This window comes from Protobothrops mucrosquamatus, unplaced genomic scaffold, assembly GCF_001527695.2.
Source record: "Protobothrops mucrosquamatus isolate PMUCROS unplaced genomic scaffold, P.Mucros_1.0 scaffold1862, whole genome shotgun sequence".
In the NCBI taxonomy this organism is placed as follows: Eukaryota; Metazoa; Chordata; class Lepidosauria; order Squamata; family Viperidae; genus Protobothrops; species Protobothrops mucrosquamatus.
The window spans coordinates 203,647-223,290 of NW_015387991.1; the positions used below are offsets into that span (position 1 = coordinate 203,647).

Genomic DNA, 19,644 nt, shown 5'->3' on the forward strand with positions numbered 1-19,644 from the left:
TAGCCTCAAAGTTCACAACACAGGAACAGGAAAACTTCCAAACAAAAAGCTACAGAGAGTATAAAAAGCTACTGCCCATGTGCTCTCTCTCTTTTTCTTCTCTGCTCTTTCCTGAAGAGCCATCTTTCTGCTTCCGCAATAAACTGTACCCATCTTCCCAAAGCAGTCGCCATGTTGCTTATTTAATAATAATAATAATGATAATATTCCTGGCTTGGATGAACTAGGATGAAGACTTACTTCTGACAGGGTCATGGAAAGATCAGAAATGAGGAGGTGATAAGCCGCCTGGGAAAGCCAAGGGAAATCATCAAAACAATTAAAAAACAAAAATTAGAATATTTCGGACATGTGATGCGACACCCAGAAAAATACAGCATGCTCCATTTAATCCTCCAGGGAAAGATTGAAGGCAAACGAGGTCCAGGCAGAAAAAGAACATCATGGTTTCAAAATCTAAGGGACTGGTTTGGACAAAACTCAGCAGCACTTTTTCGTGCGGCTGCTGATAAAACAGGTTTGCCAACATGATCACCAACGTCCAATAATGGATATGGCACAACAACAAGAAGAAATGTCCCTGAGGTGCCACCCAATGTCCTTGGCATCCCACAAGGAAGGTGGTTGACTATTGGAATCCTAGCGGACGATCATTTAACATGAACCAGCAGTGTGTGGCTAGCAGCCAAAAAAGCTAATACAAATACAATCCTTGATTGTATAAACAGGCATAGAATCAAAATCATGTGTATTAGTACCGCTTTATAAAGCCTTAGTAAGAACACACCTGGAATACTGCATCCAGTTTTGGTCACATTACAAAAAAGATGTTGAGACTTTGGAAAAAGTACAAAGAAGAGCAACTAAGATGACTAAAGGCCTGGAGACTAAAACATGAAGAAGGGTTGCAGGATTTGAGTTTGGCTAGTCTAGAGAAAAGAAGGACTGGGGGGGGGACATTCTCCAAAGCACCCAAGGGCAGGACAAGAAGCAATGGATGGTTATGTAAAAGTTAATAATTTTACAAATTTTGTTTCTCGCTTGCGGCATTTCAACCCAGACCAGGGAGTCTTAATTCAACCCCAAGGATCACTGGGCAAACAGCAAGAATCCTGGCTAGAGGTTTGGCCTCTCTAGGATATTGCAGAGTATCATTTTAATGGCACCTCTGTTGCAATCATAGACATCACAAGGGCTCCCTGCAATAGGAAATGCAAGATAGTCCACTATGCCATATTTAATCATCTTTTTGGGGACAAATCTACCTCAGTAAAACTCTACTTTTGCTAAGGTGACCAATCGTTCTCCTTTAGGGAGGACAGTCTTTCTTTTGTAAGTTCTGTCCTGTCTCGAAAAGTGTCCTCCTACATGTCCTTCTTTTCGATATTTGAAGACTAATCTGTAAATCTCCGTATTCAATTGATGCCCAGCTGATCTGTTGCGTGTGATGTGACATATTTGTATTTGACATGACGATTCGTCAAGGCTTGGTACATTGCGGCGAGACGCGATTATGAGACACATGCACTCCGCACAGAAGAACTGTTTTCAGAAAGTGCGCCACATGCAAGAGTGCGCCGCACGCAAGTGGCTTTGTTTACTTCTTACCGAAACACGACACGGCACACACGCACACATTAGACTCACTTTTTTTCTTCAATTTATTTGTGTCCTCCTTCTCATTGTAAAAAAGTTGGTCACCTTACTTTTGCCCCAAATCCTGTATCCTTTAAAATAGTCTTTCCTGTGGAATCATACCTCATTTGCCTTTAGTGCATTCTGAATGCTGCAGATGACCTTTTAAAATGCCTGGAGGCATGGGCAAGTATACAATAATAAAGTTGGAATTCCAAAGATGCTTTTTCACAAGGCAACTAGACTTTCTTCTTTTTCCTTCAAAGACATTTTGCTTCTCATCCAAGAAGCTTCTTCAGCTCTGACTGGATGGTGGTGAATGGAAGGATTTATACTCCTTGCAGACAGCTGGCCACTTTCATCCTTTTAGAGTCGTTGAGGCCACTTGGAGGTTTATTTGTGTCCTCAGGGTCACCTGCGTAGTGCAAATGGGGTGTGGAGCCTTTTTGGAACCACTAAAAGGACTATAGACTGGAGATAGATGTCGTATCCCTCCCCCTCTATTGAGAGAGGTCTGTTCAATGACATGGATGGCCTCTTTGACCCCCTTTCAAATCCCTCTTTCAACCATGACCTGGATGACTGAGAATCTCCATAGACAAATAAAGTTGGAAGGAACCTTGGACATCTAGTCCAACCCCTGCTCAAGCAGAATTGTTATGAAAAGATCTGGCTATCACAAGATTTGTTTTCAGTTGTACCCCTTGTAAGTTTATGGAGATTCTCAGTCAAAGAGCCCATATATGTCAAAACTGAACAGCCTTCTCACAACAGAGGGGGAAGGATACGACATCATTTATCTTCAGTCTACAATACAGATAAACCTCCAAGTGGCATCAATGACTCTCTAAAAGAATGCAAATGACCAGCTGTCTGCAAGGAGTATAAATCCTTCCATTCTCCACCATCCAGTCAGAGCTGAAGAAGCTTCTTGGATGAGAAGCGAAACGTCTTCAAAGAAAAACAAGAAAGTTCAGTTGCCTGGTGAAAAAGCATCTTTGTGAGCTCCCCCCCCCCCTTATGCATGCTCTTGGTGTTAAAAAAAAAGGGCATTTTGAAGAGAAGGGAGTAAAATTTTCTCTATCCAAAACCAGATTGGAGATTTCTGCCAATCTCTGCCCCCAAATGGGGGCAAATTAACATGGAGTCTGATATCACCTTTAAAACTATCCATCTTTATTAGGACATCAGCTTTATTAGGACAGAACAGATTCATCATAACAGGACTTGCAAAAGAAAATTGGGGGGATATTTATTGGCCAAGTAAACACAATATACAAAGCAATATCATGATTTACAAGGGTTTAGCCTTGCAAGCTCTGTTAATTCAAGCTTAGGCTATGCCTGGGGGCCAAGTTCACACAATACAAAATCACATGGAGCAGAAATGTCTGTAAATGTTTATTCATTTTACTGCCTAATTACATTTTTTCTGTGATTAGGCAGCTAAATGAATAAACACTGTCTTTATTCACAAATGTCTTTATTTCTGCTCCATGTGATTTTGTACTAATTAGTACCTTAGTACCTTTTAATATTAGGAGGTATACAGAATCTCAGAAGACCAGAAGAAACTCCTCGACTATATAGGAGTGAAGAGCAGCTTTTCCTGATTTTATATTATTTTATTTATGTTGGGCCCCATTGATTTCCAAATGTCGCTTTTCCCCATGCTTATTCATAACACTACCACATCAACTAGGGGTGACATGATAGCAGTGTTCCAATATCTCAGGGGTTGCCACAAAGAAGAGGGAGTCAAGCTATTCTCCAAAGCACCTGAAGGCAGGACAAGAAGCAACAGATGGAAACTAACCGAAGAGTGAAGCAACCTAAAAGTAAGGAGAAATTTCCTGACAGAACAATTAAACAGTGGAACAACTTGCCTCCAGAAGTTGCGAATTCCCCAACACTGGAAGTTTTTAAAGAGACTGGACAACCATTTGTCTGAAATGGTATAGGCTTCCTGCCTGAGCCAGGGGTTGGACTAGACCTCCAAGGCCCCTTCCAACTCTATTATTTTTGTTGTTTGTTCTTGTTATTATTATTCTTTAATCCTTATTCTCCTGTGTATCAGAAAGAAACTCATGAGAAATTTAAGGCACAAACCCTCCAAGGCAGGGGTGTCAAACTCAATTTCATTGAGGGCCACATCAGCATTGCGGTTGCCCTCAGGGGGCCGGGTGGGTGTGGCCAGGGTGGGTGTGGCCTACTGGGTGGGTGTGGCCAGCTCTACATCGTTCACGTCAAGGGTGCCTGTGGGGGCCTGGGCAGGAGTGGGATAGATCTGAGGGTCTCTAGCAGAAGGGGGTTGGACCGGGGCAAGTGCCAAGGCATGGTCCAGTGGAGGAGCCTCACTGTTCCTCTCAGGCCATGCGGGGGGGTGGTTTATGGAGCTAAGACTGAATGTGTTTCAGCATAGATGGCCACCACAAAATTGTACATTGGCTCCCAGCTGGCCTGGGCCAGGGCCAAGGGGACCGTTCCCTCACTGTTTCCAGGATGGCTTCGCGGGCCACATGAAACCACTTCGCGGGCTGCATCTGGCCCCCGGGCCTTGTGTTTGACATGTCTGCTCCAAGGTTTGAAAGACTGAGTATGTATGAACTGAAGCAAATAAATCTAGTATTTCTATGGATTAGGACCCCAGTGGATCCTTGTATGAGAAGTAAGGTGATTCTCCTGGTGGAATCCCTTTCCACACATCATGCATCTATATGGTTTGTCTCTCATGTGGATCCTGTAATGTGAATTAAGGTTACTACTATTCGCGAAGCTCTTTCCACACTCCATACATTTGTAGGGTTTCTCCCCTGTGTGGATCCTTTTATGGGAAGTAAGGGATCCATTTTCACGGAATGTCCTTCCACATTCCAGACATTTGTATGGTTTTTCCCCCGTGTGGATCCTTTTATGGGAAGTAAGGGATCCATTTTCACGGAATGTCTTTCCGCATTCCAGACATTTATATGGCTTTTCCCCTGTGTGGATTGTTTTGTGAGAAAAGAGATTACTTCTCTGACTGAAGCTCTTTCCACACTCCAGGCATTTATAGGGATTCTCTCCCATGTGGATACACTTATGGGAAGTAAGGCATCTAATTTCCTGGAAACATTTTCCACACTCCAAGCATTTATAGGGTTTCTCTCCTGTATGGATCCTTTTATGGCATGTAAGGAAAGTGTTCTCGCTGAATCTTTTTCCACACTCTGTGCATTTGTATGGTTTCTCACCTGTATGGACCCTTTTGTGGGAAATAAGCCGACAATTCCACCTGAAATTCTTTCCGCATTCCATGCACTTATAGGGTTTCTCAGCTGTGTGGATCCTTTTATGGCATGCAAGGATAGTGTTCTCAGTGAATCTCTTTCCACATTCTGTGCATTTGTATGGTTTCTCACCTGTGTGGATCCTTTTGTGGGAAATAAGCTGACTATTACACCTGAAATTCTTTCCACATTCCATGCACTTATAAGGTTTCTCACCTGTGTGGATCCTTTTGTGGGAAATAAGCCGACAATTCCACCTGAAATTCTTTCCACATTCCGTGCACTTATAGGGTTTATCTCCCATACTGTCCCTTCCAGGTAAGGGAAGAATAAGGGTCCCACTGCAACCGTTTTCACCCTCTTTGTATCCATATTGTTGCATAGAATGAGTTTTGTAATGTTTCTTTATATCTGATTTCTCTTTGAATTTTTTCACTCTGTTCCCCAAATATTCTTTGTTTTGTTGTTGTGCAGCAAAATTATTTCCACTCCTAACAGGCTGGAAAACTAAGCTTTCCTTATTTCCATTTTTTGATATGTTTCTTTGGCAATATTTTGTTTCCTTCTGATTTGCAATTTGTTCTGCTCCCTTTATGGGCTGGATTGTCTGGAGTGTTATCTCGCAAGACTTGTTCCGCTGCTCATTCACTCCTTAAAAGAAGAAGAAAGCAAGTTATGGCAAGGTACAAAAAATAAAGTTTAAAGAATAAGAAGTGACTCTAAACATCCAGCTGGGAAGGTTGACCAAGACTAAGCAGCTTTTAGAAATTCTGTCGTACTGATCAACATAAAAGACAATCTAAAGTTTACTGAATGCTGACTTTTGATAAAGATTATATCTATATAGGATCCATTGATTCTAACAGGAGAGAATCTGTGCAGCACAGTGTTGAACTATAGCATCCTTGGTGCTCTCTGAGGTTAGTAATGTGTTGCATATATTTATTACCCAACTAGTTAACTAGCTCTGATGCTGCTACCTAGTTGAGTAATGAAACATCTGCAACCAAACCATCAAGTTCAGAAAGCACTAAAAACTCCACGGATCCATTGATCTTAAACCAAAAACATATCAATGTTGTTACATTTCCCCCCTTCATTAATCAATTCTCCTTCCTTACATATTGCTATCAATTCTCAGCAGCGTTCATCTTCAAAGTCTTTTGGAAAAAAGAAGGATTGGGACCATCCAATTCTCTGGGAAAATACTACTGGTAATCCTTGACTTATGTCTGTGGTTTGCTGCAGTTGTAAGTTGAGATATCACATGACTGTACCCAATTTTTCAGCAGCTTTTGCAGCATTCACATAGACATGTTAAACAGCAATCCAATAGTAGCTCAAGGGAATGTTTAGAATTGAGATTCTGGTGAAATAGGAGCTGTTTATTCCATGGAGGTCTGAAAGAGCAAACAAGGGTGTTCCTCCAGAAAGATTCACTGTTGATGAGGTAAAAGTACGTAACATCTTTTATGAGTCCCCAAATTACCCGAAGTATGAAATTTTCCTCTATTCCAATCCATTCCATTCCATTCTATATTTTCTCTCCTCTCCTTCTCTTCATTCTTATATTATTTAGTAGCTGGAGCAGTGGGGTTGTGCAATGAGCCAGAATGCACAGTTATATTAGATTCGTTGGAGAGTGCAGGCTCCTGCGTGAGGTAATCTGTTCTGTGATTGGTTGCTGTGCATGTGGAAGGGAAGTTTCCCTTTCCCCCCACCTTTTTCTTCTGTGCTCTGTGTGCTCTGCAATTTACCTCATGATGCTCCTGATTGCCTGACTATCTTGTCTGCTGTATAGATGTAAAATATATTTATTTATATAAAACTGCAAGTTCCTGTCAGGGTCTCTGACTTCATTTGGACACCTGCGTAATTCCTTGATCCTAACCTAATCATACAAAAGGCTGAGCGCCAAAGAATTGAAGCCTTTGAACTATGGTGCTGGAGAAGACTCCTGTGAGTCTCCTGGACTGCAAGGCAATCAAACCGGTCAGTCCTAGAGGAGATCAACCCTGACTGCTCTTTAGAAGGCCAGATCCTGAAGTTGAAACTCAAATACTTTGGCCACCAAATGAGAAGGAAGGACTCACTGGAGAAGTGCCTAATGCTGGGAAAGATTGAGGGCAATAGAAGAAGGGGACGACAGAGGATGAGGTGGCTGGATTGAGTCACTGAAGCAGTAGGCGTGAGCTTAAATGGACTCCAGAAGATGGTAGAGGACAGGAAGGCCTGGAGGAACGTTGTCCATGGGGTCGTGATGATCGGACACGAATTCGCATCTAACAACAACAACAAACCTAAGCTACTGGCTTCATCTCTTCCCAGAAGCAGGGCTATCTTTTACAGAGAAATAGCAAAATTCATCATATCACAAACGTCTCCTCTAAGTATCTGAGGGCCCAGCAGAGGTCCTTACCCAGAGAGGCCACATTCTGGGAATTCTCCTGCATGACTTCTCTATGGAGGGCTTTTTGGTAGGAATCCAGCCGAGACCATTCCTCCTCGGAGAAATACACTGCCACCTCCTTGAATGACACAAGACTCTCCTGAACAAGGAAAAGCAGGAACATGTTAACCAACAGCTCAAGGAATTACTTGCCAATTCTCTTCCTTTGTCGAACAATCTTTAAAGCAGAGATCTGCGCATGGGTGTTTCTAAAGGATGCAAAATATTTTATGAGGAAAGTGGCACGGATGGCAGGCTTTGTCTGATGAAACATTTGTGGCAAGGCTAAGAAACTTCACTGTTTTATGGTGAAGAGGATGGGACTTCTGATGATGGCTAAATTAACTTCTTTGATTAGAGTAAAAAGAACCCCTATGTTTAAGTTGCTCCTGGTAAATACAAATTTATATTTAAAAAATACATTTTACAATTTCTGAAGGATTTTCAGTGACCTTCAGGGGAAAAAATAATTATTATTCTGGATTGTCTCCAAATCCAGGCTAACCTCAGTGGCCATTTTTCCTGATTGTTTACTATTTTGATTTATGCAGAAGGCTGTCTCAAATGCAGGACTCTGAGCGATTTGCAACCATTCAGAGTTGCTGAAGGATGTGCTGAAACATTTCTGTGTGACATTTTAGGCAGAGATAAAAAGAAATGCTCAAACCAATTAGATGTAAAAGAAAGAAATGTGGTGCTCATATACTTATTTTGAAGTCTCTACCTGGATTAGGTTTAGCAAAAAAAATATCTTCAGGGCACTCCTTTTATGTATCAGATAAAAAATCAAAATCAATCTTCACTATGATCATAAACAAGCATTTTTACTATATGTTTTTTCTAACGATCCTGTAGATCTTTAATTTGAAGTAGAGTGGGGGCAACTGGATGGAGTTGAGTGTTTACTGGCCGAATCCCCTTTCTGATGCCTGCATGGAGTTCACAGATATTTTTCTTTGCGCCCTAAGAGAGAAACAACTGCTGCTATCTAGGATTGAACTCTTAACCTTCCGAGTGGGAGGTGAGCATCTTCACCACTAGGCCACCACACCGCTCTTTTACAATATAATATTAAGTGATAAATTTAAGTAATGCCCCCAAAGCTAGCAGGAAATAAACTGTACACAAATGATTGAAATACCAAACAAGGAATCTATGGCAAAAATGTCGGAACCATATAAACCAAAGTTAAAACATTAATGAGCAAGATCAAAGACATTAAAGGAAGAATTTCAAAATCAAAAGCAATGATGTGTATTACAGCCAAATAGGGTAATGGGGTCATGTGTAAAGGAAGTGAGAAAAAAACCAAAGCCCTAAGCTTTTTGGTACATGCATCACATGTGGGCTATGATACCTTATCAGGGATTAACACTCTCCCTCAACACAAAATTGCCTAGGTAGCTTCTAGACCAACTTTTAAGTCCTGTGGACTTCAACTCTCAGAATTCTGCAGGCAGCATAAAGGGATGATTTAGGAATCTAGAAGTTCGGTAGAATGCTGTCAATATGTCGATGACCTGCTTCCCAACAGATAATTGAGCTATTGAACTTTGACCAGAAGGCAAATGAGCTAAGGTGAGGGTAACTGATCAAGGACTGAACCCAGATTTTCCCTTTCCATGTTGTGTAGAAGCAACAATATTATCTGTCAACCCCACAACAAATCAGGAGGCCTCAAAATGGTTCTTTGCAACTCTCTGAAGCTTCTCCTCCTACCTGAGCAGCTGATTCAGTTACTTGTTCAGCTCCATCAACAGAATGAGATGATCCTAGAAATATCAATGGAACTGTTCTATCTTCTGTAAAGGAGACAAAAATGGTAGAAGAAGAGTTTTCAAAAGCAAAATTATGGATGAGAAGACCCAGACAATGAGTCTTTCTCTGGAATTTCATACCGCTTGGAAGGAATCCATTCTTACCCGGTGAAGCGTCCTGATGTTGGACTTCCTCAGTGAACTTCCTAGAAAGGTGCTTCGGAGAGCAATTTGATGGATCTTGTATATCCTTGGAATGATCAGGGAATATGTGCAAGAATGACTCCTGGAAGGAAAGTAGCAGGTAGAAAGAAAGAAGAATTCACATATCATGTCAGAAGAAAGAGTGAATTTTGTTCTCTCCTCACAACTTGGCAAAACTCCTGGTCCACAGTAGTAATAGTTAACACCCCACACTTAAGAACTGTTGATAAGAAAGACAAAAATAATTTGGATGGTGGATGTGGCTGTACCTGAAGAGAGCAGAATAGAAGAGAAAGAACTGGAGAAAATCACCAAATACAAAGATCCGCAAATAGAAGTAGAATGACTGTGGCAAAAGAAAGCAAAGATAGTAATAGGCCCCTTGGGTCCAATTCCAAAATATCTGCAGCACCACTTGAACACCATTGGAATGATAAAATCCTCATTAGTCAATTGCAAATTTGGAACAGCTTATATCCTGCGAAGTTTCATTTAATATTCTTAAACAACAACAGGTCCTTGGGAAGCATTTGGTAGGTTGATAAAAAAAAACAACGAAATCCAGTCTAAATATCTGACTATGCGACCAATAATAATTTATTAAACTTGTATGCCACCTGACCCCCAACCATTCTGTATGGCAAGTGGCAGAAGAACCAGTGTTAAGCTTCTCTTCATATTGAGGAGATATTTAAGGACTCAAACACTGTTTGTAACATTAACACCCCTTTTAAGTCTCAAAATGAAGGTCTCGCTCACCTGCATCTCTGTCTTCTTCTGCTCTTCCACCTGACTCAGGAGGAAACCTTCGGCCAGGGCCACCGCCTGAGAGCTGGTCTCTGTTCCGCATTCCCGGATCCAACTCTCCATTTCTGGGGGCAGGACGGCCAGGAGCTGCTCCAGGATCACCAGATCCAACATTTGAGCCTTAGTGTGTCTTTCTGGCTGTAGCCACTGACGGCAAAAGTGGTGAAGGTGGCTGCAAATTTCTCGGGGCCCCTTAAACTCTTGGTACTGGACACTCCTAAAGAGCCTGCGCTGGACCTCTGAACTGATTGTCTTGTCCTCTAGGACCTCCTGCCCAGTTTCTGCCCAGATATCCCTACAGGTCCCAGAATGAGCATCTGGAGGGCCTTTTCCATCTCTATCGCATACTAGATATTCTTCCATTTTCTCTGTCCTCTAGCACAACTTCAAATGTAGCCAAGAAATCTTGCAGTTGTCCAAGGGTCTTTTCTTCTCTGGAACTACATTGTGCAGAAGCCCCGGAGAAGCCTCAACCGCTTCTTCATCCCCTCTTTGCTCCACAAGTTATTCCAGTATTTAAGGGGCTGCCACAAAGAAGAGGGAGTCAACTTATTTTCCAAAGCACCAGAAGGCAAGACAAGAAACAATGGTTGGAAACTGATCCAGGAGGGAAGCAACCTGGAATTAAGGAGAAACTTCCTAACAGTCAGGACAATTAACCAGTGGAACAGAAGTTGCCTTCAGACGTTGTTGTGGGTGCTTCATCATCACTGCAGGTTTTTAAGAAGAGATGGCACAGCCACTTGTCTAAACAGGTATAGGGTCTCCTGCTTGAACAGAGGGCTGGACTAGAAGACATCCAAGATTCCTTCCAGCTCTAATTCTAATTGATAGATAATAATAACATGTTAGAGTTTTACAGCTTTCCAGCATAAAAATAAGCCCAAAAAATAAGCACACATTCAAAATGAGCAGGAGGCATAGTTTAGAAAAAGTTTATCTATAAAATATATATAAACATGATACATACAGTTTCATTCAGCTCTGGGGAACATCAACAACTCTTAAGAGATCAGGAAAAACAACAACACAGAGAAGACTAAGACACGCCCAGACCTAGGCTGGATCACATGCCTCACACAGCCAATACTGTCTCTTAATCAAAAACAGTTCTCATTGGCTGGTTTGTTGCTATGGCTATTCCAGTTCATAAAATTTCTTACACAATGACATAATAAAGCAAAAGAGGTTTCCAGATCATTCACCTAAAATGGAAAAGAAATTTTAGGATTACTGATAGCCAGCACTGCCAAAGAAAAATTAAGAACCAAGAGGAGATGGTTGGTTCTAATACATATTTGAGAAAAGAGTGCAGATCACCTTACACCAGTGTTTCTCAACCTTGACAATTTTAAGGCATGTGGACTTCAACTCCCAGAATTCCACAGCCAGCATTGCTGGCTGTGGAATTCTGGGAGTTGAAGTCCACATGCCTTAAAATTGTCAAGGTTGAGAAACACTGCCTTACACAGACAGCTGTGTCTGATGATCTGGGAGGAGAGCAGAATGCAAAATCTTCAGGACCAACCTTCCTCAAACACTTGGAGCACTACAAGAGGATTGAGGAGGGTGTTCTCAAGCTTGACAACTTGACAATGTGTGGACTTCAACTCCCAAGATTCCCCAGCCAGCTATGTTGACTGGGGAATTCTGGGAGTTGCGGTCCACACATTGTCAAGTCTCCGATATTGGGAAAGGCTGATTTAAGAAGTCTTCCTCTTTGCATCCAGCATAACTGCAGTCTTTCCTTTTTATATGAACGGACTGACATTCTCTCTCGGACACACACACACACACCCAGGCAAAAACACGCAACTGAAGCCAAAACACAGGCTTCTATAAACCAGCATGGATGAATTCATGCAATGCAACCACATCCTCAGCTGCTTTCCTGCAAAGCTTTCTGGCTTTCCAGTTGGAGTTTTGCAATCTCTCTCTTCCTTCCTCCATGCAGAGTTTTTGCCGGGGAAATAGAGGAGAAATGGCTCCCCAGATTGCCTTCTCCTTCTTGGGGAGCCTGAATTTATTCTGGGGTGGTGGTGGTGCAACATGGCTTGTCTGGAGCTTTGATTCTCACCCACCCACCCACTCATTCACTCACCTTGCCTTGCATGTAAAGGAGAGGCAGAGCAACATGGGACACCGGTCTCTTCCCTTCCCAGGACTCCTACCCTGAAGACTTTGTTAGGTCTGCAGATGCATGCCTCCAGCGCGAAACCCCTTTACAGAGAAGATCCCCCTCTCCCCAGCCTCCTGAGTAATGTCTGGATCGCTCTCCTTTGCGAGACGGGAAAGCTTCCGCAAAGAGAGAACCTTGAGAAAAGGATCAAAACGGACGGGCGCATGCTCAGTTCTTCGCTGACGCTTGGAAGCTGCCAGCCCTTCCAGTACGTGCAGAGGGAGCCTCCTGGCGGGTTTTCTGCAGAATGCAGGCGGTGCTTAAGAGCGCGGGGAGGCGGTGGGGAGGAGTGGAAAGAGGGACTCTCTTTTGCCTCATCTAACCAAACTTGGTTTCTTCATATTGGTCTGTGGAGACGTAAGACACACAATGCATTCCAGCTCTATTCTATCTTATGGAAAGTATTCAGAAACCCCCCCTTTCACTTTTGTCAATTTTGTTATGCTGCATGCAGCTTGATTCTAGAATAGAATAGAATAGAATAGAATAGAATTGGAAGGGACCTTGGAGGTCTTCTAGTCCAGCCCCCTACTCAAGCAGGAAAACCTATTCCATCTCAGACAAGTGTGGCTATCCACTCTCTTCTTAAAAACCTCCAGTGATGGAGCACCTACAATTTTTGAAGGTAAGCTGTTCCACTGGTTAATTGTCCTCACTGTTAGGAACTTTCTCAATTCCTCTCTTTGATCAGTTTCCAACCATTGTTTCTTGTCCTGCCCTTTGGTGTTTTGGAGAATAATTTGCCTCTTCTTTGTGGCAGCTCCTCAAATACTGGAATACTGCTATCATGTCACCACCATTTCTTCTTTTCTTTAGACTAGCCAAACCCAAGTCCTGCAGCCCTTCTTCATATGTTTTAGTCTTCAGGCCTTTGATCATCTTAGATGCTCTTCTCTGAACTTTTTCCAAGGTCTCAGCATCTTTTTTGTAACATGGTGACCAAAATTGGCTGCCGTATTCCAGGTGTGGTCTCACTAGGGTTTTATAAAGCGGTACTAATACTTTGCGTGATCTTGATTCTATGCCTCTGTTTATGCAACCCAGGATTGTATTAGTTGTTTGGCTGCTGCTGCACATTGCTGGCTCATGGTCAAGTGATTGTCCACTAGAGGGATTTGCTTTTGCCTCATAAAACGTAATTTGGTTTCTCCATGTTGGTCTGTGGAGAGATTGGTAAATTGAAATAACTAAGCGAGACAACCAAATGCACAGGTATAGAATAGGTGGTATCTAGCTCAAAAGCAGTAGCTGTGAGAAGGATCCTGGAGTCCTAGTGGACAATCACTTAAACATGAGCCATCAGTGTCCCAAAGATGCTTTTTCAAGAAGCAACTGGACTTTCTTGTTTTTTCTTTGAAGACGTTTCATTTCTCATCCAAGAAGCTTCTTCAGCTGTGACTGGATGGTGGGGAATGGAAGGATTTATAGTATTTAATGAAGTATAAATCCTTCCATTCCCCACTATCCAGTCAGAGCTGAAGAACAGCTGTAGGATGTGGGTTTGGCTAGTCTAAAGAAAAGAAGAAATAGGGGTGACATGATAGCAGTATTCCAGTATTTGAGAGGCTGCCACCAAGAAGACAGGGTCAAATTATTCACCAAAGCACCAGAGGGAGGACAAGAAACAATGGTTGGAAACTGATCAAAGAGAGAGTTCCTAACAGTGAGGACAATTAACCAATGGAACAGCTGGCCCATGGGTGCTGTCACCAGAGGTTTTTAAGAAGAGGCTACACAGTCACTTGTCTGAAATGATATACCGTATTTTCCGGCGTATAAGACGACTTTCTAAACCCTGAAAATCTTCTCAAAAGTCGGGGGTCATCTTATACGCCCAGTCATCTTATATGCCGGAAAATACAGGTATTCTATTTTATTCCTTTACACATGTGGTTTGGCATATTACTCATCAAGTTTTCTCTCCCCCCCCCTCTCTCGCTCAAACTCTATATTTTAACTGGAAAAGTTAGGGGTCGTCTTATACGCCCAGTCGTCTTATACGCCGGAAAATACGGTAGGTTCTCCTGCTTGACCCGGGGGCAGGACTAGACCTTCAAGATCCTATTTCTATTTCTACTTCTAATTTCTATTTTTTTCTATTTCTATTATTTCTATTTCTGCTTCTGCTTCTATTCCTGGATGAGAAGCGAAACGTCTTCTAAGAAAAAACAAGAAAGTCCACTTGCCTCTTGAAAAAACATCTTTGGGACAACCATGATTTGGATGACGGAGAACCTCCATAGACATGAACCATGGATGAATTCTTGCAATACACTCCAGGTCCATCCGCAGCTGCTTTCCTGCAAAGCCACTTCTCTCTCTCTCTCCCCCTCCAATATTTGAGGGGCAGCCACAAAGAAAAAAAGGGGGTTCCATCTATTCTCCAAAGCACCTGAATGGTATGTTACCTGCCTGAGCAGGGGGTTGGACTACATGACCTCCAAGGTCCCTTCCAACTTTACTATTATTATTTCAAGAAAGTCTTGAAGTGGGTAAAGGACTCCATGCGACACAGCTCCAAAGTTTTACCTCAGAAATGTCAGTTTATGTACGATTGTTTGCAAAGGCAGCTAACCCTTACTTCTCCTCATTCTCATTCCTTAGCACCTCTTCCTTCTTTCTTGGGATAAAAAGAAATATAAGGTCTAAGTTGTTTTGATTGCTTCCTTTAATTCCTCCCCCCCCTTTCTTTTTGTACAGCCAGTCCTCACTTATCAACTGCCCTATTTGGTCACAAAAGTGCTGAAAAAGTAACTCTGCAACTGGTTCTCGCATTTACAACCATCTCAGTGTCTCTGTGCTGAGGGCCATGTAGGATAAACTTTGCAATACTTGCAACATGGGTTTTTGTAGTACTGCTGCACTGGCTAACAAACCTGGCTTTACCTTCCAATTTAGCTCCCGTTTTGAACATAAGATACAGGCAATCCTTGACCTACGATCAAAACTGAGTCCAACATTTCTGTTGCGGACCGAGAGTTGAGTTTTGCCCCACTTTACGACCTTTCTTGCCACCGTCGTTAAGTGAATCACTGCAGTTGTTAAGTTAGTAACACAATTGTAAAGTGAATCTGGCTTCCCCATTGACTTTGCTTGTCAGGTCACAAAAGGGGATCACGTGACCCTGGGACACTGCAACCATCATAAGTATGAGTCAGCTGCCAAGCGTCTGAATTTTGATCATGTGGCCATGGGGATGCTGCGATGGTCAAGTGAAAAACAGTCACAAGCAGTGGTGGGATTCAAATATGTGAACAACCGGTTCTGTGTGGATGCCGCTTCCGGAAGTCCATTCTGGGCCTGGGCAACCAAAAAATTAGCTACCAGTTCTGCCGAAGTGGTGCGAACTGGCTGAATCCCACCACTGGTCACAACTCCCTTTTTCCAGTGGGTTGTAACTTCAAACAGTCCCTAAATGAACTCTTGTATGCTAGCTGTAAGATTCTCCTTAATCATCTACTTCAACTTCCTGTGCAGGGATCCTGGAGAGATGGTCATCCACCCTTGTTTATACACATCCCCCAAAGGAGTCCCTTCCATTGGAGTTGAAGTCCACAGATCTTAAAGTTGCCAAAGCTGAGAAACACTCATCTATGATTCTTTTGTATTGTTTTTGTGTTACAGCAGGGGTGTCCAATCTTGGCAATTTTAAGACCTGTAGACTTCAACTCTCAGTCATGTTGGCTGAGGAATTCTGGCAGTTGGAGGTCCACAAGTCTTAAAAGTTGCCAAGGCTGGACAACTCTGTCTTACAGGGATCTCCCACCATATAGTATCAACCTTGTTAACTCTCAAGACTCTTTTTTTTCTATGTATTCAAAATAGACTATGATTAATATACAGATGTGTGTGTGTGTGTGTGTGTGTATTTATATAACAGGCATCAGCATTTCATTTTTTAATGTGTGCATATGTTCACAAAAAAAGTGACACTAAAGCCTATCCTATCCTATCTTGTCCTATCCTATCCTCTGTAAAACTGATGTATGCTTCATTATTTTATAGAAATGTTGACAATCAGTGGCTGATATCCAGTTTATGGTCTATTTGATCAGAAGAAACTCCTCCCCCATTCAGGAGTGAAGGCTGTTTTTCCTGCTTTTATGTTATTTTATTTATGTTGGGTCCCATGGATTTCCAAATGTGTCTTTTTCTCATGCTCAATTATTTGTAATATCACAATACTCAACTCTTCAATCTTTACTCTCCTGTGCTTCAAAAAAACAGAAACTCACAAGAAACTTAAAGCACAAACTCTTCAAGGTTTTAAGACCGAGTATGTACGAACCGAAGCGAATAAATCTAGTATTTCTATGGATTAGTACCCGAGTGGATCCTTCTCCTGGCAGAATCTCTTTCCATACTTCATGCACTTATATGGGTTCTCTCCCGTGTGGATCTTGTTGTCAATTAAGGTTACGATTACTCCCGAAGCTCTTCCCACTCCACACATTTGTAGTGTTTCTCCGTGTGGATCCTTTTTATGGGAAGTTAGGGACCTATTTTCACAGAAAGTCTTTCCACATTCCAGGCATTTGTAATGTTTCCCCCCCCCCCCATGTGAATCCTTTTGTGAATACTAAGGGTCCCGTTTTCACAGAAGTTCTTTCAGCTTTTTCCCATGTGGATTGTTTTGTGAGAAATGAAATGACTTGACTGCAGCTCTTTCCACACTCCAGGCATTTGTATGGCACGCCAGAATGGATCCTTTTATGGGAAGTAAGCTGAGTGCTCCATCTGAAGTTCTTCCCACATTCCAAACATTTCTCCAGTGTGGATACTTTGCTGGGAAATAAGTGAGTTGCTTTGTTCAAATATTTTCCCATATTCACTACCCTGATATGGTTTCTCCCCTGTGTGGATTTTTTTATCGAATGTAAGATGACTATTCCACCAGAAACTCGTTCCATATTCAAGACCTGGGTAGCTTTCTGTCGTCTGCGGGACAGAAATGAGTGTAGAGCTTTGACTAAAAGTCTTTCCACACTCCGTGCGTTTATAAGGCTTCTCTCCTGAATGGATCCTCATATGAATTTTAAGGGACCTGTTTTCGCTAAAGCTCTTCCCGCACTCCATGCATTTGTAGGGTTTCTCTCCAGTGTGGATCCTTTTGTGGGAAATAAGGTTGCTGCTCCGACTAAAGGTCTTTTCACACTCCGTGCATTTATAGGGTTTCTCTCCAGTATGGATCCTTTTATGGCATGCAAGGGAATTGTGTTTGCTGAAGCTTTTCCCACACTCTGTGCATTTGTACGGTTTCTCACCTGTGTGGGTTCTTTTATGAGAAATAAGGCTACAGTTCCAACTGAAGGTCTTCTCACACTCTGTGCATTTGTAGGGTTTCTCCCCTGTATGGATCCTTTTATGGGACGTAAGGTAACTCTTCTGGCTGAATCCTTTCCCACACTCCATGCATTTGTATGGTTTCTCCCCTGTGTGAATTGTTTTATGGGAAGCAAGATGAGCCCTCTTACTGAAGCTCTTTCCACACTCTGTACATATATACGGTTTCTCCCCTGAGTAAATCCTTTTATGGGAGATCAATTGACTGCTTTGACTAAAGCTTTTGTCATCCTCCATGCGTTTATAGAGTTTCTCTCCGCTGTGGATCCTCTTATGAGAAGTAAGAGACCTAATTTCCTGGAAGCTTTCTCCACACTCCATGCACTTATAGGGTTTCTCCCCGGTATGGATTCTTTTATGGGAAATAAGGTGGTTCCTCTTTCTAAACATCTGTCCACATTCCGTACATTTATAGGGTTTTTCTCCTGTATGGATCTTTTTATGGAGCGTAAGGGAGCTCCTCCGACTGAAGGTCTTTTCACACTCCATGCATTTATAGGGCTTCTCTCCCGTATGGATCCTTTTATGGTATATAAGGAAACAGTTCTTGTTGAAGCTTTTTCCACACTCCATGCATTTGTATGGTTTCTCACCTGTGTGGTTCCTTTTGTGGGAAATAAGCAGACAATTCCATCTGAAATTCTTTCCACATTGTGTGCACTTGTAGGGTTTATCTCCCATAGTGCCCTTTTCAGGTAAGGGAAGAATAATGGTCTCATTGTAATCCTCCTTGTATCCATATTGTTCTGTAGAATGAGTTTGGTAATGGTTCTTTATATCTGATTTCGCCTTGATTTTTTTCACTATGTTCTCCAAACACTCTTTGGGGTTTTTTCCAGTTTGATTTTCCTGAGCAGCAAAATCATTTCTACTCCAAATAGGCTGGGAAACTAAGCTTTCCTTATTTCCATTTTTTGATACATTTCCTAGGCCACTTTTTGTTTCCTTCTGAATTGCCATTTTTTCTGCTTCCCTCATGGGCCAAGTTGTCTGGAGTGTTATCTCGCAAGTCTCATTCTGCTGGTCATACGCTCCTTACAAGAAAACAAAAGTAAGTTGTGGTGAGGTACAAAGAGGTAAAGGTTAAGGAATAACAAGCGATTCTAAACATCTGGACGGAAGGTTGACATAAGCAGCATTTTGAAAGTCTGTCATGTTGATCAATATAAAAGGTAGTCCAAAGTTTATTGAACTCTGAATTTTGATATAGATTATCATCAAGTTCATAAGTGAAAATTTATAATGTGGAAATGCATGGTTCTTTTTTTATAAGAAATAGAATTCTTCAAAGGATCCATTGATTTTAGTAGAAGGAATCTATGCACCACAGGGTTGAACTGTGGTGTCCTTGGTACTCTCTAAGGTTAGTAGTTTGTTGCATATGTTTATTACTCAACTAGGTAACTAGCTCTGATCTTGTTACTTAGTTGGGTAATGAAACATCTGCAACCAAAACTCAGAAAGCACCAAAAACTCCACAGTTCCACTAATTTTAAACCAAAACCATATCAATGTTGTTACATTTCCTCCCCCTTCATTAATCAATTCTCCTTCCTTGTTATATTGCTATGAATTCTTAGCAGAGTTCATATAGAAGATTGAGGAACCATGGGGTATCCAGAGAGCAGATAGTAAGGCTAGTTATTGAGCCCTTGTCATGGTCAGATCATTCTCTCCTAAGGATGGACTTCCGGACCGCTCCCCCTCGCCGCAGGGAGACGGAACCGCCTAGATGGTTCCGTCCCAGGCGACTGATGGACCCTGAGAGGTTCCTGATGGAGCTTGGGCCATATCCGGAGGACCTGGTCCACGACTCGGCGGAAAATCAGGCGGCGGCTTGGGAGACAACTGCCGCTGCAGCATTGGACCGAGTCGTGCCTTTGCGGCCTCTGACCCGACGTAGATCTCGATTGGCTCCCTGGTTTGCCGAGGAGCTGAGAGAGATGAAACGTCGGAAAAGATGCCTAGAGAGATGTTGGAGGGCCAGCCGAACCGAACCCG

General features: G+C 42.3%; 1 protein-coding gene across 1 annotated transcript in view; it reads right to left on the reverse strand.

Annotated features, from left to right (window-relative positions):
* LOC107294204 (zinc finger protein 208-like) overlaps window positions 1-19,644 on the reverse strand; it is a 131,542-nt gene that overhangs the window by 108,010 nt on the left and 3,888 nt on the right. Inside the window, exons 2-4 of the mRNA XM_029285563.1 lie at window positions 17,249-18,677; window positions 17,063-17,173; window positions 4,368-5,209 (exon numbers count right to left, since the gene is read on the reverse strand). Coding sequence (XP_029141396.1) covers window positions 4,368-5,209; window positions 17,063-17,173; window positions 17,249-18,677 — 2,382 coding nt within the window. The remainder of the gene's footprint in view (window positions 1-4,367; window positions 5,210-17,062; window positions 17,174-17,248; window positions 18,678-19,644) is intronic.